The 21731-nt window shown below is 37.0% G+C and overlaps 1 protein-coding gene and 1 pseudogene across 1 annotated transcript in view; one reads left to right on the top strand and one right to left on the bottom strand.

The window, feature by feature from the left end:
- RASA2 (RAS p21 protein activator 2) overlaps window positions 1–21731 on the bottom strand; it is a 140401-nt gene that overhangs the window by 13799 nt on the left and 104871 nt on the right. The window contains exons 23-24 of the mRNA XM_011958220.1: window positions 18737–18748; window positions 526–608 (exon numbers count right to left, since the gene is read on the bottom strand). Of these exons, the coding sequence (XP_011813610.1) occupies window positions 526–608; window positions 18737–18748 (95 nt within the window). The remainder of the gene's footprint in view (window positions 1–525; window positions 609–18736; window positions 18749–21731) is intronic.
- On the top strand, window positions 2085–9153 carry LOC105523388 (annotated as a pseudogene).

Consider the following 21731-nt stretch of genomic DNA (forward strand, 5'->3'; position numbering starts at 1 on the left):
ATCTCTATTTAATATTTATGGCCTTTTGTTTTTCCAGACCTAAATGCATACTCCTTTAGGAGCCTTATATGGTCTATTTACAGCTATATCATAAGCGGTTAGAGCAGTGCCTGATATACAGTAGACATTCAATATATGATAGTTGAATTAAGTGACTTTATCTTTTTTAAAAACATTATATATCACATTTGCTTAAATTACATAAATTTTAGATTTTATACCAGAAACCAGGTTTATCAAATATATCATAACAGGGAAGTCTTGAGAAAAGTATCTTTAACTTAACAAACTAGGTAAGCTATATGAGGCATCAACAATAAAGGACAATTTTAAGAGAGAGTTTGAGCTAGCTATTTATGAACTATTAATGATTAATGGTAAACAATCCAATAAACAACCTCTCGAAAATTTGCATACAAATATCTAATAGGCGATACAAATACAAGGTATTACCAAATACCTTGAAATACAAATACTTAATACATGCAGTTCAGAAAGCTTTAAATATTTATTTACATAACTTACATTTTTCTTGTTGAAAGAGCTCTCTTCCAGTTTTTCCACAGCAAGAATGTTTTTTACTGGAATTGTGTAGATTGCATCTTTGCCTAAATAAAAAAAGTAAAACAAAATTAAAGTAATTTCTATCAGAATTATAAAGATGTGAGGTTAATTCTGTAGGGTTTAAGCTCATCTTCTTGATGGTAGAAGTATAAATAAGCTACAAGAAGACTTAAAAATGGCATATATATAAATATTTGTTTCATGGAACAGATAAATTCTGATTGTCTTCTAAAGTGACCACTGCTTTTCTTTGCCATAAAATATTTAAACATTTTCAAGGAAAAATCTGGGACTAAATTTGATCTCCATGGAGAAAGTAAGAATGTTACAAAATTTTATATATGGGGACTGAAAAAATAACAGATTCAGCAAAAGAGGTCAACTCAAAACTCGCCAAGACAGGAACTTTGCTTTCATGGAGAAGTTACTATGTAAGCAGTGACTATGACTACCTATGTGCATTTCTATATTTTTCTAACCTAAATTTAATTAAGGAATTAACTCTCAAAACAGTATTTCTAAACTGAAAAACTGTTCATTATTATCCCTTATGGGTTGATCAGCCACCTGATCAAACGCTAGAAAATTTAAGAGATGCAGGGAAAAAAAGTAAAAATCTTATCTGGTAGAGTGAGTCCTTAACCGAAGACTTTGGAAATTCCATTAAGGAAATCTGAGTTTGCTAAAGGAGCTCCATAATAGTATGGCATAAGAATATGATGAATTTCAACTTAACGATTTACCTGAGAATAAATTATATCTCACATAGTCATATAAACTATAAGAAAACATAATTCTAACTTCTGGTCACTTTGTAATATTGTTCTTAGAAAAATTAAAGCTTTGCTTTTATTTCACCCCCAAGCTTTGCTTGAATGCCATATAGACTGAAGTGCTGGAGGTTAAGAAACTTTGCATTTTGTATTATTTAACCAATTAATTATACAGTTTTGGGCAAAGAAAACTATTTGGTTAATAAAGGTGTGTTTCTCTTTTTTTGTCTTGAACAGAGATGTTAAGATAGAATATTTGATAAACCTGGTTTCTGGTATAAAATCTAAAATTTATGTAATTTAAGCAAATGTGATATATAATGTTTTTAAAAAAGATAAAGTCACTTAATTCAACTATCATATATTGAATGTCTACTGTGTATCAGGCACTGCTCTAACCACTTATGATATAGCTGTAAATAGACCATATAAGGCTCCTAAAGGAGTATGCATTTAGGTCTGGAAAAACAAAAGGCCATAAATATTAAATAGAGAAGAATGCTACAATGAAAATAAACTGAGATGATGTGATAGAAAGTGAGAAGTTACTTTACATTGGGTGGTTAGGAAAAAACTTTCTGAGGAAATGACATTTACAGTTAACAAATATAAATCATAAATGCATGAGATAATAAGGAAAGACTATCAGCCATCTCCTAGAATCAGATGAGATTATATTTATAGGAGTGGGGAGTTGAATGGTGGGGAAGGGAGGCAGTAACTGAAGGAAGCCATAGTCTAAGCCAGATGTACGGTAAGATATCTGCAAATGTAGGAGTGGTTAAGGAAGAGTTTCAAGGCAGAGCCAGTGGACATGGAGAGCTGAAGGTTGGGGGCACTCAGACATACATCAGGATGATTAATCAGTGAGTTGCATCTGGATCAGCTGGGTCAATCAGTCCCTCCCCATTCCCAGGTTTGTGCTAAGCAGCAGTCAACAGAGGCATATATTCACAGGCTAAAGCAGCAAGGATGCATACTGGGCTGCAGAGCAGTGCAATGTCACAGGTAGCTGCTAACTCTCAGAAGGGAAGGAGAGAATACCCACACCAGAAGACAAGCAACAGCACTCCTGCCCCTCAGCAGCTTGTCCTATCCCTCCCTCATAATTACTGGCAGTAAGCTATTCAACACTCAAGTAGGTAAATGGATTGCAAAACACAAAGAAGAGTAAAACACCAAAAAAAAAAAAAAAAAAAAAACCAAGACACACAAAAAGAACAGTGGTGTATGCCTGAAATGTAGTTCGCATCTGAGATCCGGCCACTGCACTCCAGCCTGGGCGACAGAGCCAGACTCTGTCTCAAAAAAAAAAAAAAAAAAAAAAAAAAAAAAATCACCAGTTAAGGAAAATCATCACTCTGAAGAAGAGACATACATGCAACAAAGGAGGATAACATCTGAGGAAACCAGGAGTTTAAGAAACTGGGGGGAAGAGACCTATGTCTTTGGGTTCTAATCTACAGGGCATTACAGTCAGAGAATTTTAAAATTTTGCAAGGCGTTTCTTTTTTTTGAGACGGAATCTCGCTCTGTTGTCCAGGCTGGAGTGCAGCGGCGCAATCTTGGCTCACTGCAAGCTCCGCCTCCTGGGTTCACACCATTCTCCTGCCTCAGCCTCCCGAGTAGATGGGACTACAGACGCCCGCCACTGCACCCGGCTAATTTTTTGTATTTTTTAGTAGAGACGGGGTTTCACCGTGGTCTTGATCTGTTGACCTCGTGATCCGCCTGCCTCAGCCTCCCAAAGTGCTGGGATTACAGGTGTTAGTCACTGTGCCCGGCCAGGACTTTCTATCTTTAGATTTGTTAAATATGCAAAGAATGCACATACCCTGAAAACTGCTATATTTATTCATTTCTGGACAAATTATAACACAGCATATGTAGAGAAAGGGCATTGCTCTCAGGCACATACACTGTCATGATATCATTAGGGTTAATTTCATAGTTAACAGTGTTAACTGGGGTGAACTGCAATGTGAGTTAGTGAGAATGAAAGATTTTACTGAGGACTTTCCAAAAATACAGTACAAGAAGACAAAGAGTACCAGCAGGATGGATTTAAAAGTTTTAATATCTGACAAGTAAGAGTATTCAGGAGAAAATTACACATAAAAATGTCCCCAAGGTAAAGTCAGAAATCTTCAAATAGAAAGTTATCCACCAAGTACTAAGCAGGATGGAAGAAAAAAGACAACTACCTAAATACTAGGCAGAAAAACATTAGAACTTGAAGGCTACAGAGAATCCTAAGAGTTTTTAGATAGAAGAATCAAAAGACTGAGAATCAGAGTGACATCAAAATCCTCATCAGCAGCAATGGAAGCTAGTAAACAATGGAGTATTCTAACTGTCATTCAAGAGTAAGGGTAAAAGACATTTTTGTATATGTAAGGACTCAGAAAACTTATCAGCCATAAAGGCCTATCTGAAAGAATTCCTTAAGTACTCCCGCAAAATAATAACGAATCATGAATCCAGGAAAAAGACAGATGTGTTATACAAAAAAATAGTGTTAGGCCAAAGAAATCAGGAAAACTGATAGGCAAGGATGAAAAATCATTAAAACATAATGTAAAAAGGTAAAAGAAACAAGAGAAACAAGTATTAAAATTCCAGATGACTTCTTTAGGGAGATGCTAGGAAAAGAATAATTGAAAGCATGATAATGTTCTTTCCCAGCTTGGAGACTTGCATCAACTGTAGACATTAATATAAACATTTAAGTTTAAATTTGTTAACAATTTAAAAAGTAAAAATAGGATAGTCAAGTTTCCTCACTAGATAGAGACAGGCAGAGTGCAAACATGCATACATGCCCAACTATCCCAATAAAAAGGAAGGGAAAAATAAACCCAAGAAACAGAAAAGCCTAGTAAATAGAAAACACAAAACAAAGTAGTAATCATGGTAATCACAATAAATGTGAATGCATTAAATTTCCTACTAAATGGCTGAAATCAGGTTTTAAAGTTGTCATTACCTCCTAATTAAACAGAAATACCCTATTAACTCACTGATTCCACTCCTACATATATATGAGAGCTGAAGACACATCCACACAAAAACTTGTAAATATATGTTCACAACTGCATTGTTCATGACAGTCAAAAACCAAAAACAACCTAAATGTCCATCAACTGGTGAATGAATAAACAAAATGTGGTATTATCTGTAAAATAGAATATAATTCAGTCACAAAAATAAAGCACTGATTCATGCTACAACATGAATGAACCTCCAAAACATTACACTGCATGAAATATGTTAGTCACAAAAGGCTACATACTATACGATTCCATGTATATGAAATGTCTAGAAAGGGCAAACCTATGGAGACAGAAAGTATAACAGTGGTTGTCAGAGGCTGGGAGAAGGGAGGAATGGGGAGTGACTGTTAATGGGTATAGGGTTTCTTTTTGGGTGGTGAAAATGCTTTGGAATTACTGGGGATTGCACAACACTATGAATATCCTGAAAACCAATCAACTGTATACCTTAAAAGGGTGAATTTTATGGTACATGAATTATATCTAAATTTTATTTTTTTTATTTTTTGAGACAGAGTTTTGCTCTTGTCACCCAGGCTGGAGTGCAATGGCACGATCTCAGCTCACTGCAATCTCCACCTCCTGGGATCAAATGATTCTCCTGCCTCAGCCTCCTGAGTAGCTGGGATTACAGGCACCTGCCACCACGCTTGGCTAATTTTTGTATTTTCAGTAGAGATGGGGTTTCACCATGTTCGCCAGTCTGGTCTCGAATTCCTGACCTCAGGCGATCCAGCCTCCTTGGCCTCCTAAAGTACTGGGATTACAGGCCTGAACCACTGTGCCTGGCCTAAATTTTAAAAAATACCATTATCACCACAATAAAAATGAATGTCCAACTACATATTGGCCCCAAGGGACACAGCTAAAATAATGTTATCATGACTGTAATTTTAATAGTGTTAAGAAAGATGGGTGTATAAAACTGGGCAAATTATTAAAAACAACTTCAGGGCACTGGAAAACAACCAACAGTGATAAGTTTACTCATGAAAAACTGCATAGGGTAAGAACTGTGGGTTTATGGTCTTCCTACCTGGAGGTGTTTCCATTATCCCCAAGTTAGGCAGTGAAAATGCAAGGTTTTACTGGCTGCAGGTTACAGATTCCGTTTAAGGATGAAATCTGGAAGCAAGAGGGCTACGAAAGCCTGATAATAAACTTGCTAGATCCCTGTCTGACTGTTAAAGTAGGCATGTATGTGGAATATCTCAGAGTCTGGCAAAAACTGAAAGCCTGGGGAGACGTCAATTTGCTGTGACTCTCAATGTATTCTCTAATTCACACACAGCTCAGGTGACAGAGTGGGGGAAGTCTTTGAGGTATTTCAGCTACCTGCTCAATTCATTTGTTGACCACTAAACTAATCAAGTTCAGGTGAGGCCCCCAGGGAGCTAGCTAGGGTTAGAGGGAAACATCTGAATAGAGATGTTCAGGTGTAAGTAAGAGAGAGACTTTGCAGTTTTAGTCTAGGCAAGCATTCAGAACAACGAAATGCAGACACACTACAATGTACTATACAACAGGGGTCCCCAAACTCTGGACCATAGACTGGTACTGGTCAGTGGCCTGTTAGGAAATGGGTCACCCAGCAGGAGGAGCAGTGGGTGGGCAAGCAAGCATTACCACCTGAGTTCCGCCTCCTGTCAGATAAGGGTGGCATGAGATCACAAGAGTGCAAACCCTATTGTGAAATGAGCATGCAACAGATCTAGGTTGTGCACTCCTTATGAGAATCTCATGCCTGATGATCTGAGGTAAAACAGTTTAATCCCAAAACCATGACCCCCCACCAGTCCGTGGAAAAATTGTCTTCCATGAAACCGGTCCCTGGTGACAAAAAGGTTGGGGGCTGCTGATCTTAAAAATGTCTAGTTTTTAATAAGAAAATAAGACATATAAAAAAACAGGAAAGTGCGACACATAACTTGGGAAAGAAAGCAGCCAACTGAAACTGATTCTGAATGGGTCCAGATACTGAATTTAGCAGCCTAAGACTTCAAAGTATTCTAAATATGCTGAAATAATTCAATAAAAATAAACTAATAACAGCTGAACATATATAGGCTCTCAACAGAAAAATCTAAAGTACAAAGAGAACTAAATGGAAATTCTGGAGCTGAAAGTACAATAGAAGAAATGAAAAATTCACATGAGCTAAATCAGTGAACTGAAGTAAAAATGATCTAATTTGGAGACCAAAGAGAATAAAAGAAAAATGAACTGAGTCTCAGTGAGATCTATGAGACAATTTATCAGCATAAATTGGAGGAGTCCTAGAAGAAAAAGGGGGGAAAATTTGAAGAAGTAAGTCAAAAAAGTCCTACATTTGGTGAAAAACATTATCTTATGATTCAAAAAATTCAACAAACCCCAACAAGCTCTTGAAAAATTCAACCACCAAGTAATACATCTTATGGTCATCATATTAAAAAAAGAAAAGAAAAATGAATGACAATGAAGAATGGAGAAAATACACCTTTCTTTTCAATGAAGTCCAATTTATTTAAGAAAAATGTTCAGTGCTTTTAATGTTCTCTTCAAGAAATCCTAGCCTATCATGGTTTTGAAGATATTTTTCCACATTTTCATTGAGGTCTATGATTCTATTCCTTTTTTTTTTTTTTTTTTTTTTGGAGACAGTGGAGACAGTCTCTCTCTGTTGCCCAGGCTGGAGTGCAGTGGTGTGATCTTGGCTCACAGCAACTTCTGCCTCCCAAGTTCAAGAGTTCAAGTGATTCTTGGACCTCAGCCTCCTGAGTGGCTGGGATTACAGCCATGGGCCACCACGCACAGCTAATTTTTGTATTTTTAATACAGATGAGGTTTCACCACATTGCCCAGACTGGTCTTGAACTGTTCAGCTCAGGTAATCTGTCTGCCTCGGCCTCTCAAAGTGCTAGGGTTACAGGTGTGAGCCACTGTGCCCAGCCCCATCATCTTGAATTAAATTTTGTGTTCTGTGAGGTGGGGTAAAGTTCATTTCCCCTCCATGTTTATCAGGGTCGTTCCTCCACCATATGTTAAAAAGCCTTTTCTTTCCCTACTGAATTGCCTTGACAGCTTTGTTAAGATGGAATTGGCCACATATATATGCATGTGTTTCTTTCTGCTCTGTTCTTTGATCTCTTTCTCTTATCCTAAACCTACAATCTTGATTACTGCAGCTTTTACAGTAAGTCTTTAGCTCTCAACTTTGCTTTACCTTTTCAACATTGCTTTGGTTATGGTTAAGACTTTTGTTTTTCCATCCACGTAAATTCTAGAATCAAATTGTCCATTTTTATTTTAAAAACTGGCTGGGATTTGGAGTGGGATTGTGTTAAAATCGAGATGAATTCAGGGAGATGTGGCTTCTTAAAAAATACTCAATCTAAAAAGCAGATCAAAGTGGTGGGACTCTAGTTGTTGCCACAGAGATGTGAAGCTCTGAAGGACTCCTCCTGCTCCGGGTTGGCACTTGTCCTTGCTCTCCTTGCCCTCCACCCTGCATCCACCAAGAAGAGGAGGGAGCTGACCAGAAGGCCAAGTTGGCCAAGTAGGCCGAGCGCTACGATGACATGGCCATCGGCATGAAGGCCGTGACCGAGTAGGTCGCCAAGCTGTCCAACGAGGATTGCAACCTGCTCTCCGTGGCCTACAAGAATGTAGTTGGGGGCTGCAGGTCCACCTGGAGGGTCATCTCGAGCATTGAGCAGAAGACTGACACCTCCGACAAGAAGTTGCAGCTGATTAAGGACTACTGGGAGAAAGTGGAGTCCGAGCTGAGATCCATCTGCACCACCATCCTGGAATTGTTGGATAAATATTTAATAGCCAATGCAACTAATCCAGAGAGTAAGGTTTTCTATCTGAAAACAAAGGGTGATTACTTCCAGTACTTTGCTGAAGTTGCATGTGGTTGCATGTGGTGATGATCGAAAACAAATGATAGCTAATTCCCAAGGAGCTTACCGAGAGGCATTTGATATAAGCAAGAAAGAGATGCAACCCACACACGCAATCTGCCTGGGGCTTGCTCTTAACTTTTCTGTATTTCATTATGAGATTCTTAATAACCCAGAGCTTGCCTGCACACTGGCTAAAATGGCTTTTGATGAGGCCATTGCTGAAGCTGATACACTGAATGAAGACTCATAAAGACACCACCCTCATCATGCAATTGCTTAGAGACAACCTAACACTTTGGACATCAGATAGTGCAGGAGAAGAATGTGAGGCGGTAGAAAGGGCTGAAAACTAAATCCATACAAGGTGTCATCCTTCTTTCCTTCAAGAAACCTTTTTACGCATCTCCATTCCTTATTTCACTTGGATTTCCTATAGCAAAGAAACTGATTTGTGTGTTTGGAATCAACCGTTTATAAGTCTTTTCACACTGCAGCTTTGGGAAAACTTCATGCCTTGATTTGTGTTTGTCTTGGCCTTCCTGGTATGCAGTTACTGCTGCAGAAAAGCATTAATAGCTTCATTTCATATAAACGTAAGTAACTTCCAAACACTTACGTAGAGGACTAAAAATGTATCTGGTATTTAAGTAATCTGAACCAGTTCTGCAAGTGACTGTGTTTTGTAATACTGTGAAGATATGAAAATGCAGTTAATTACAATTTAAAGAGTGTTCCACATAACTTCTTAATTTCTACATTCCCTCCCTTACTCTTCGAGGGTTTCCTTTCAATAAGCATCATTTCCATACTCTTAATGTATTCGTTTTTAGTAGGAATCCAGAAGTATTAGACTGAATGGAAACACACTTGCCATCTCTGGCTATGATTCACAAATTGAAATGCCTCCTTTATCACATAAGGAGGTCATGTTTATTTGTGGCAACAGCGAGTTGCCTTATTCACTCTTTACTTGCTGCTGTTTAAGTTGACAACCTCCCTTCCCAATAAAAATTTACTGACTTTGTAGTTCTGGTATTCACTTTACTATGTAACAGAAGTAGCATGTTGCTGCCAGAATACAGCATTGCTTTTGGCAAATTAAAGTGCATGTCATTTCTTAACACACTAGAAAGGGGAAATAAATTAAAGTACACAAGTCTAAAACTTTAGTATGTTTCCATGCAGATTTGTGCATGTGAGAGGGTGTCCCATTTGTCTAGTGATTGTGGAGTTGGAACACTACTGTGTGTTGCTAATCATTGACTGTAGTCCCAAAAAAGCCTTGAGGATATCTTATGCCCTATGTAATAGCAGAGTAACATAAATTACATTTTATAAACCAAAAAAAAAAAAAAAAAAATCCAAAAAATAAAAAAACTCCATCTTCAATCCACAAACATGACATGTCTCTTTTTATTTAGACCTCCTTTACCTTATCTCTGGAATGTTTTGTAGTTTCGGTGTAAAGGTGTTGTACTTCTTTGGTTAAATTTATTTTATTTTAATTAATTTATTTACTGAGACAGAGTCTCGCTCTGTCACCGAGGCTGGAGTGCAGTGGCACGATCTCGGCTTACTGCAACCTCCGCCACCTGGGTTCAAGTGATTCTCCTGTCTCAGCCTCCTAAGTAAAACTGGGATTACAGGCATGCACCACCATGCCCAGCTAATTTTTTGGCATTTTTAGTAAAGACGAGGTTTCAGCATGTTGGCCAGGCTGGTCTTGAACTCCTGACCTAAAGTGATCTGCCTACCTTGGCCTCCCAAAGTGCTGGGATTATAGGCGTGAACCACCGTGCCCAGTCTTCTTTGGTTAAATTTATTCCTAAGTATTTTAGTGTTTGTTTTTTTGGGGACTACTGTAAAGGGTATGATTTTTTAAATTTTGTTTTCTAACAGTTTGCAACTTGCAGAAATATAATTGATTTGTACATATTTATCTTTTATCCAAGACCTAGATAAATTAAATTCAGTTAGGAGTTTAAGTAGCTGTTCTGAGGATTCTTCAGGAGTTTCAATATAACACTATATGCCTTTTATTTCTTGTCTTACTGCATTGGCTAAAATCTTCAGTACAGTATTGAACAGAATTTATTAAAGGGGATAATCCTTGATTTGTTAACTGCAGATTTCTTACATACACTTTTGATCAGATTAAGGAGATTACTTTTAGACTTCATTCATTGAGTTTTCATTTTCTTTAATCACAAACAGGTGTTGAATTTTGTCAACTACATTTAGTCTGTTAATATGATAAATTATGTTGATTAGTTCTCAGATATTAAGCCAACTTTACATACTTGGGACAAACCCCACTTCATTATGGAGTGTCCTTTTCACATATTGCTGGATTTAATTCATTATATATTTTTTTTCTTGTAAAATCTTTAGTTTTAGTACTAGAGTTATGCAGGCTTCAAAAGATGACTTGGCAAGTATTCTTTCCCTCTGTTTTCTAAAAGATTTTGTGGGTAAGGTTGATGTTATTTCTTCCTTAAGTGTTTGGCCGACTTTAGCAGTAAAGCTATTTAAGCCTGGCATTCTTTTTTAGGACAAATTTCATCAGAAGCAGAGATACAGAGTTTTTAAGATACTCTTTTTTCTTGCACATGTTTTAGTAAATTGTTTTCCAAGAAATTTGTCCATTTATCTGAATTGTCAAATTTATTGATATAAAGTTGTTCATATTAGTTTCTGGTTAGTCTTTTAATGTCATTAGAATTTGTAGTAGTCTCTCATTCCTAACCATGGTAATTTTGTGTTTGATTTTTTTTTTCTTTTATCAGTCTTTCTAGGCATTTTTCAATTTTATTAAAGCTTCTGGCTTTGTTATGCTTCACTATTAGTTTGTTTCCTATTTCACTGATTGTACTCTCATCTTTATTTTTGCCATTCTTCAATTAACTTTATCTTCTCATTTGCTAGTTTAAGTTGAAAATATATAATTGATTTTACCCTTTTTTTAAAAATAAAAGCTTTATTAAGGTGAGCCTATTTGACGTGTCAATTCATCCAGTTTAAGTGTACAAATGAAGGTCTGTTTGTAACTCTACTGAGTGGTGTAACCATGACCATAAATCAATTTTAGAACAGCTTCATTCCACCAATAAAATCCCTCATGCCTGTTTATACCCCAATCTGCTACTTGGGACTGGTTCCCAACCTCTCCCAAGCAGCCACTAACCTACTTTCTGTTCCTGTACCTTTGTCTTTTCTGGATACTTCGTATAAATGGAATCATATAGTACATAATTTATTGGGTCTGAGTTCTTTCACTTAGTATAATTTTTTGAGATTCATCCATCATGCAGCATGTGTCAGTAGTTCAATCTTTGTTACTGCTAGTAGTATCCTTTAATATTATTATTATTATTTTGTAGAGACAGGGTTTCACCATGTTGCCCAGGCTGGTCTCGAACCCCTGAGCTCAAGTCATCCTCCTACCTTGGCCTCCCAAAGTGCTGGGATTTCAGATGTAAGCCACCACACCCAGCCTGTATTGCTAATAGTGTTCTATTGTATATATATCATATTTTGTTTACCCATTCACCAGCTGACATTTAGGTTGCTTCTAGTTTTTGGCTATTGTGAATAATGCTGCTCTGAACATGCACTCCAATTCTTTGTGTGGGCATATGTTTTCATTTCTTTTGGGGTAGGTAACCAACAGTGGAATTGCTAGGTTACATGCATAGTAGTTTTATGTTTAACTTTCTGAGAACTTGCCCAATTGCTTGTCAAAGCCCCTATTTTACTTCCCGTTGGAAATGTATGAGGGTTTCTGTTTCTCCACATTCTCAACAACATTTGGTATTGTCTGTCTTATTTATTACAGACACTCACTCTAGTTGGTGTGAAATGGTATCTCACTGTGGTTTTAATTTGCATTTCCCAATGATGTTGAGCATCTTTTCAGATGCTTATTATCCATTTGTATAATCTCTTTGATAAAATGTTTGTTCATATATATCGTCCCTTTTTAAATTGGGTTTTTGAAAATTCTGGATACAAGTATATCAGATAAGAGTTTTGGACAGATTTTCTTCCAGTCTGTTGCTTAGTTTTTCATTTTCTTAATGATCCTCTTTTGAAATGTTTTTGAATTTTGATGAGATCGAATTTATTAAATATTTTCTTTTATAGACCATACATTTAGTTATATATGTAAGAAATCTTTGCCTAACCTATAAAGACTCAAAAGATTTTCCTTAGTTGCTAATACAAATATTTATAACAATCATTTTCCCTTTATGTACTGTTTTAGCTGTATCCCACAAACTTCGATATATTTGTTGCATTTTATCATTTAAGTTAAAAATATTTTTGAGTTTCCTTGTGAATTCTTCAATCTATAGGTTGCTTAGAAGTATTTTATTTAATTTCCAAATATTTGGGGCTCTTCTAGATATCATATTGTCATTAATTCTGTTGTGATCAGAGAACATACTTTGTAAAAAGTCAATCTTTTGATATTTACTGAGGCTCCAGGCCCAGCATGTGGTGGCCTATTTTACTGAATGGTCCAATGCACATTTCAAAAGAATATGTATGCTGCACTTCTTTGGCTTAGTGTCCCATAAATGTGAATTAGATCAAGGTGACTTATAGTATTATTTCAAACTTCTGTAAGAAAACTGGTTCTTGTGCCAGCTGCTCTAACAATTGCTGAGAGAAGACTATTAAAATATTTGAGTACAGGCCAGGTGCGGTGGCTCATACCTGTAATTCTAGGCCAAGGCAGGAGGATCACTTGGGTCCAGGAGTTTGAGACCAGCCTGGGCAACAAAGTGAGACCCTGCCGCTACAAAAAATCAAGAAAATTAGCCAGATGTGGTGGTGTCCACCTGTGGTTCCAGGTACACAGGAGGAAGAGGCAGGAGGATCTCTTGAGCTCAGGAGGTCGACGCTGCAGTGAGTTATGTCTGTGCACTCCAGCTTGGGAGACACAGCAAGATCCTGTCTCAAAAAAAAAAAGAAAAGAAAAAAGAAAAAAAATTCAACTAGAATTGTAGATGTCCTATTTCAATTCTGTTTTTTTCTCCAACTACACTGAAGTTGTAATTAGGTATGTACACGTTTAGGATTATGTGCTCCTTAATGTGCCCAAATGTATTTGGTAAAAGTCGTTTTGACATCTACTTGGTCTGGGATTACCGCTTACTGTTTACATCGTCTTTCTCCACCGAATTACTTTCAACCTATCTGTGCTTTTATAATATATTTAATGTGGATATGTTGTAGGAGTATATTATCGGATCTTGCATTTTAAAATAGAGTCTGACAGTCTGTGACTTTCAATGTAATGTAGCTCATTTACTTTTACTGTAATTATTGATATGGCTGGCTTTAAGCTATCATTTTGCTATTCATTTTCTGTCTCACCTGATTTGACTGCTCTTCTGTTCTTCCTTTCCTCACGTTTTAATTTATTTATTGTTTGGGAGGAGGAGAGGGGATGGATTAGTTATATCAAGTTTTTTCCTAAATTTTTGTTCTGGATATTATAATATACAGCCTTAACTCATCACAGTCTACTTAAAATTATTCTTGCATCGCTTCACATAAAATATAAGACCCTTGGAATAATTTACTCCACCCCCTTCCTTTGTGCTGTTACTGTCATATATTTCATATCCAGATATGTTATAAACCCTGTAATTAAATGTTATACATTTTGCATCACATAGTTGCTTTTTAAAGAAATGGAAAAAAAAAAAAAACAGGCATTCCTACATTTACCCACATATTTACCATTTCCAGTGCTCTTTATTCCTTCTTGTAGATCTAAGTTTCCATCTGGTATTATTTCCTTTCAGCCTGAAGAATTTCCTTTAGCATTTCCTATAGTGCAGGCTTGCTCACGATGGAGTCTCTCTCAGCTTTCATTTATTTAAAATATATTTTCATTTTTGAAGAAAATTTTCTCTAGAATGTTAGGTTGAGACTTTTGTTCCTCAGCATTTTAAAGAGATTATTCCACTGTCCTCCGGTTTTAGTTGCTTTTTATGAGGAGTTGGCTGTCAACTGTACTGTTGTTCCCCTGTATGTATCTTGTTTTTTGTTTTTCTGCTTGTGAGATTTTCTCTTTATCTCTGGTTTGACTATTGTATGTCTAAGTGCAGTTCCTTTGTGTTTATCATGCTTTCAGTTCACTGAGCATCTCAGATCCATAAGATACTGTTTCATCAAATATGGGAAATTTTAGGCCATTATTTCTTCAAAAACAATTTTTTTTGTTGTTGTTCAATTCTTTCTCTGCTCTCCTTCTGGGACACCAACCACGCATATGTTAGAGTACCTGATATTGTAGTAAAGGGTCACTGAGGTTTTGTTCATTTTCCCCCAGTCTTTTCTGTGTTCTAGATTGGTTCATTTCTTTCATTTCTACTGATCTATCTTCAAGTTCAGTGAACCAATCTGCTGTTAAGCCCATCAGATTTTTCATGTCAGGTATTGTGCTTTTCAATTCTAGGATTTTCATTTGATTCCTTTTTTTTTTCTTTTTTGGCTGAGATTCCCCATTTCTTTACTCATGATGACTACTTTTCCACCAAGTCCTTGAAATATTTATAACAGAGGGTTTAAAGTTCACATCTGCTAATTCCAACATGTAAATCATCTAGGGGTCTACTTCTACTGATCACCTTTTCTCCAGATTATGCATTATAGTTCTGTGTTTCTTCTTGAGTTGTTGATGTTCCATTACATACTGGCCATCATGAATAAAACACTGTAGAAACTATGGATTCAGTTACCTTCCCTTGAAGTTACATCATTGGTGGTTATTGTGAGGGTTGGTTTTATACTTTGTTTATATTATACTTTGTTTATTCTTAATCCTAGAACACAGTCTTTACAACTGAGCCACCATTCTTGAGATTTTGATGAAAATACTGAAGCGTTTGCTAAGCTCTCTAAGTAAAATTCCAAATTCTGTCTCCTTTTAGGGGGACAGAAACTGAAGTCTCTGCTAACCTTTTTAAAGTTTTCAGCTATAGTTTTTCACTAGCCCCTTTGGGGACAGGTCCCTCTTGCATGAGCAGTTTAAGAGTCAGCTAAAGATTTCAGAGGAGTTCACATGCAGACTGAAGAACTCCTTTTTATGCCTCAATTTCCAGCCTCTCTGATAGCCCTAAACTCTATCCTTTGGTATCTCAAGCCAATAAAGCTTAGTTTTCTGCTTGCATTTTAGCACTACCTCATACTGACTAGACTGGGAGTGCTTTCAAGGGGAAAAGCTGTATAAAAATAAATCTTAGGCCAGGCGCGGTGGCTCATGCCTGTAATCCCAGCACTTTGGGAGGCCAAGGTGGGTTAATCCCCTGAGGTTGGGAGTTCGAGACTGGCCCGACCCACATGGAGAAACCCCATCTCTACTAAAAATACAAAATTAGCCAGGCATGGTGGCACATGCCTGTAATCTCAGCTACTGGGGAGGCTGAGGTAGGAGAATCGCTTAAACCTGGGAGGCAGAGGTTGCAGTGAGCTGAGATTGCGCTACTGCACTTCACCCTGGGCAACAAGAGTGAAACTCCATCTCAATCAATCAATAAATCTTAGCCAGCATGGTTCCTTTCTTTCAAGGATCAAATTCTTCAAAGGATTGTTATATATATTCTGCTCAAGGTTTATAATTGTTATCTATGAGACTTAGTCTAATACAAGCTTCTCCATCATTACCAGGACTCTTGGTTTTTTTTTTCTACCATTACCAGGACTCTTTTTTTTTTTTTTTTAAGTTCAGTTTTACACTGACTCCATCATTTTCTGTTCCCCTTCTTTGCTTCTTCTTTTTCTTTTTCCTCAAAAAGAGTTCTGTATCTATTTTTAAAAGTCAACTTAATGCCCAAATCCTTGGAATTATCCTTAACGTGCCTTTTTCTCTCACTCCCAGTATCTAATCCTCTGGGTACTATCTTTAAAATAGATCCAGAATATGATCCATTTTTATCATTTCTACTGCTACCAAGAGATCCAAGCCATTCTCTTCTCTCCTCTAGAATATTTTAATAGTCCCTGTACCCTTCATTCATTCTCCATGTAACACTCCACAGACATAAGTTATCCTATTAAGACATAAGTTAAACAATGTAGTTCTTCTGCTTAAACCTCTCCAATGTCTTTCCATTTTACTCAAAGTAAAAAGCCCACAAGGTCCTATAAAATCTAGCACTTCTACGACCTTTTTGATCTTAGTTCCTATGACTTACCATCTTCTTCATTTTTTTCCAGCCACAAGAGCTTTCTCTTATCTCTTCAACACTCCAGGCATGATTCTATTTCAAGGCATTTGTTCTGGGTGCTGTTAGCTATTTCTGTGACACTTTTATTGCAAATATCCACATGGTTCACTCGCCAACCATCTTTAGGTTTAGGTCTTTGCTCAAATATCACTTTCTCAGTGAAGCCTTCCCTGGTTAGACCTTTTAATATTTTAATTCACCTCACTGAACCCATCATTTTCTGTTCCTTGCCCTTGCTTCTTTTTTGTTCATCTCATTTATAATAATCCAACATAAATATAATTTTCTCTTTTTACTGTTTATTGTCTCTTAGTCAAGATCTATAAGGGCAGGGATTTTGATATGTTTTGTTTACTACTTTTCTCTCCAGAGCCTAGAACAGTGTCTGGTACATAGTAGGCACTCAATAAAACACCTGTTGAATAAATGCATGATTGAATCAACTATGTATTTTGTTCTTTAGCTATCAGAAAAAAAAAAGCTGCAGAGCCCTGTATGTGAAAATACAGGCAGATGAAAACCATGTTAACCTCAGTGTTTTAAGCATTTATGTTTAAAATATCATGGACATTTCTTTTACAATGTCCATTGGTTATATGAGCTAGGGTAGGGCTGGCTATATAAGCTAGGGCATTTAATGTCACATGAAAGTTGTGTATATGTATATGTGTATAACAGGTCTCCCCAAAGACGACAATATCTAATTAAATTTTACAGAACAGAATTTCAAAGATGAATTAGTATGCCTGGCAGAAATTTTAGAAAGACAAGTGGTTCTTAATGTAATTCAGATGACAGCATATATGGAAGACATGGTGTCCTTTGAAGAATACTTACTATTACCTTTATGCCACTAGTAATAATATGGGTCCTTACCACTGAGGATCTTAAAGACTAGGGGAAGAGATGGAAAAAAGTAATGACCACACAGTATGCCATGTGGCTAAAGATACACAGTAAGGGAATAGCAACACTGAGGTAGATGAGGCTTACAATGGCTTCCATAAAGAGCTGACACTTGATCTAAGACTTAAAGGACAACAGATTACACAGATAAAGAAAAAAATAAAGGAATTTTTAGGTAGATATTTTTAGGTACATATGCAAAAGCATGAATGTAAAAGAACATGTAAAAGATGTAAAGAAGGAACTGCAAAAAGTAGTCTGGTGAAACTACATATGGATACTACAAAAGATGAGGCTGAATGAGACATAAAGAGGCTGGAACATCAATAACTAGTTTGATCTCCACATATAACTAAGAGAACTTTTACTTGTAGAAGATGACTAAATTACAGTAAAGGAATATAAAATCATAATCATAAGTACACAAGGCCGTAAAAATCTCTCAAGGTAATCACGACCGATGGCTGAATGTCTGATAATATTCATTTGCTACATGTTAATTTACCTCTACTGATTAGTTGCTTACTATTGCCTGTTAGCACTTGCCTAAAGGGGCCTCAAAAATTTAACAACTTATTGAAGAAAAATCCTTAAAACAGAGAAAATTCTACTAATTCATTTTCCAGTAAAGTGGGAAAGGACCAAATTATTTGACATTAAGGGACAGAAATACTTAATTCGCACTACTACTGTATAATAGGAAGACAGAGTGAAAGACTCAATGATTTAGGTCTATGTTACAGGAAATTTGGGAGGTATTCTTTCAGACACCGAAGTCACAGAGTAAGTGTAGCAAAAGACTACTTAACTAGCAGTCTTGGCTATCTAGAAAACAGCAGGGAAATTGGAAGTAAGCAAAACATTTGCTCAACAACCAAACAGAGAATACAAAGCCCAGGTATTCTATTTACAGGAGAAAGTCCTGACATTTTCATTCAAAGCCTTTTAATCTTAGGCATAATTTAAACAAACATAGCACTTGCATCCTCACTCACAGTACATTGCTGTAAAAAACAGAGGTGGGTGATGGGATGGGAGTAAGGTGTTATATTATGGTTCACAGACATCACAAGAAATGTAAGATCGCAGCCTTACCACAAAAGATAGAGAAAAACTGTATAAAGCGAACACAGGAACACAAAAAGCACAGCAGTCCAAGGCATTTAGCTGCGGAGTAAATGCATTTAGCTGGAGTAAACAGCTGCACACACCCTTAAGCAGCTCTGAAAATATCACTAAATCAGAATCCATATAACAATTAATATTATCAACGGTAGCCCCAAGTCATCTAGAAAATGTTAACTTACGTTCAATGAACTCTTTTTTAGAAGGCAGGGAAGCATGTAATATATTATGGAAAGATCCATCAAAATAGTTAAAACAAAAAGCATGGAAGCTTAAAACCACAGGCTTTGGTAAATAAGCTTGAAATTTCATATCTCATTCCTCCAATGTCATTCCAAAATTTTAAATTTCTTAAGGCTTAAAAATAATGTAGCTTCTAATGTGTCTATTTTATACCTCTAGTAGCTTCATCATTCTAGAGAATTTTGTTCTCTTAAAATCAGTGGACAGAACAGAGATTCTTTTTTGTTTTTGGAGACAGAGTCTCCCTCTGTCACCCAGGCTGGAGTGCAGTGGCGTGATCTCTGCAGCCACCGCCTCCCAGGTTCAAACAATTCTCCTGCCTCAGCCTCCCAAGTAGCTGGGACTACAGACGCACGCCACCACGTCTGGCTAATTTTTGTTTTTTTAGTAGAGATGGGGTTTCACTACGTTGGCCAGGATGGTCTTGATCTCCTGACCTCATGATCCACCTGCTTCAGCCTCCCAAAGTGTTGGGATCACAGGCGTGAGCCACCACACCCGGCAAGAACAGAGGTTCTTAACTTGAGAATCATAGATGAACTTTAGGTCTATGAACTCCCTGAAATTATTATGCAAAATTTTGTGTCTATGAACTCCCTGAAGTTACATGCACAATTTTTTGTCTGTTTGTAGGTACAGTTTTCTAGACAAAGGGGTCCATAGCTATCTAATTCTTAAAGAAGATTATAAACCAAAAAATACTTCAGAATATTGGTTTAGATTAGAAAATGCTTTAAATGAGGAAAAAAGAACTCATTTATTCATAGAGAATGACTAATTTACCTTAACTTTTATTTAAATGTACCATTAATGTAAACATAATTAGCACCCACTGCTATGCATAGGTGAGTACATTTATATAGTATTCAATAAGTTATAATTTCTAAAACATTCAAAATATGCTTAGCTTAAAAAATGCTATCTGGGCTGGGCACGCTGACTCACACCTGTAATCTCAGCACTTTAGGAGGCCGAGGCAGGCAGGTCACGAGGTCAGGAGTCCAAGACCAGCCTGGCCAACATGGTGAAACCCCGTCTCTACTAAAAATACAAAAATTCTCTGGGTGTGGTGGCGGGCACCTGTAATCCCAGCTACTCAGGAGGCTGAGACAGGAGAATCACTTGAATCTGAGAGGCAGAGGTTGCAGTGAGCCAAGATCATGCCACTGCCCTGCAGCCTGGGTGACAGAGTAAGACTCTGTCTCCCCAAAAAAAAAAAAAAAAAAAAAAAAAAAAAAAAAAAAAAGCAGCTATCTGAAAGGGCATATATGTAGACTATTGACTTTTAGTTATTTGAATATGTAAATGTTATAACAAATTATCTGGGTAATATACCCAAAAGTATAATGCATCTGGTTTCTTATATCTTTCTAATATATTGGGACACAGGTAGTCATTCTGGCTAAGCCATTCCTAAGGAAGAATTATGAAATAAAATTTTTTCCTTATCACTCTACTATTCAAGAGTCTCCACTGAAGCACTCTACTTAACTGTGTTATATCCTCTTTAAAGCACCCTATATCTGATGTATTACTCCAGAATTTACAGCAGAAACTCTCTTAACAGATCTTTACCTAACAGATTTGACAGATTAACAGACTCTCCATTTCCTCTGTAAAACATACTGAATGCTGCTCATAGGATGCTAAACGCTTGTGGTTGCTTGGGTACTCTGTTAAGTCTGCGCCCTTCTACTTCCATCGTTTAGGCTGTTTTGCTTACCAAGTCCGATGGGTTTGTTGCTAAACTTATTTATGCTAGTTTTCTATGTTGTAATTATGATTTACTTCATGTAAAGAGACAAAGTAAGTGGCCACTACCAAGAGGTTTATTACTTATTTGAAAATCAGGTAAATGCTTTGAAAACCCTCTAAAAAGGAGATGCATACCTCCACAAATAAGGCTGATTTATGTGGGGGTAAGACAGCTGTAAAAGACTAGTGTAACTATCCTGAAAATCTAAGAGGATTTTGTGCTTGGATTACTTTTCAAGTATGTAAGTTCTAGATTTACCATGGAGAAATCAACCTGAAAACTGATGCATTATGGGTATATTTACACAAGAAAGACAGGAAATCTGATCTATAGGTCAATAGTCAAAGAAATAATCGTGGTTCTCTACCAAAATGTTGGTAAACAAATACATAAATATTTAAGATCTGTATGCATCTTTTTGTTTATTTTTAAATGATTCTCGCTTTAACCAACCTTTTCGTTTGGTTAAATGAACATCTCTGGATCCTGATTATTTTGGACAGAAGGGATTCTACTATATAGATGTGATCTGTGATCTAGATACTAAATTCTTCTTGTAAAATATCAGAAGCTAATGGCCTTCTGTGGATAATTCCTTTTTTTTTTTTGAGATAGAGTCTTGCTCTGTCACCCAGGCTAGAGTGCGGTGGCACGATCTCGGCTTACTGCAGCCTCCACCTCCCGGGTTCAAGGGATTCTCCTGCTTCAGCCTCCAGAGTAGCTGGGACTACAGGCATGTGCCACCACGCCCGGCTAATTTTTTTGTATTTTTAGTAGACACGGGATTTCGCCATGTTGGTCAGGCTAGTCTCAAACTCCTGACCTCAAGTGATCCGCCCGCCTTTGCCTCCCAAAGTGCTAGGATTACAGCCATGAGCCACCACACCTGGCCTTCTGTGGAAAATCACCCCAATGGAATAAACTCAAAAGCAGTTTATTTAAAGGACTGTGTCAGTCTACCGAGGGATAAGCTTTGCCTCTCTGTAGCTCTCAAATCACACTGTAGGAAGATGGCTTCATTTACACAAATAGCCCACTTGTACAGGCAACAGAGTCTTCTCAGAAGGCAAATTATTATTATTATTATTATTATTTTTTTTTTTTTTTGAGATAGAGTCTTGCTCTGTCACCCAGGCTAGAGTGCGGTGGCACGATCTCGGCTTACTGCAGCCTCCACC

The sequence above is a fragment of the Colobus angolensis genome, unplaced genomic scaffold, assembly GCF_000951035.1.
Source record: "Colobus angolensis palliatus isolate OR3802 unplaced genomic scaffold, Cang.pa_1.0 Scaffold46, whole genome shotgun sequence".
Lineage (NCBI taxonomy): Eukaryota > Metazoa > Chordata > Mammalia > Primates > Cercopithecidae > Colobus > Colobus angolensis.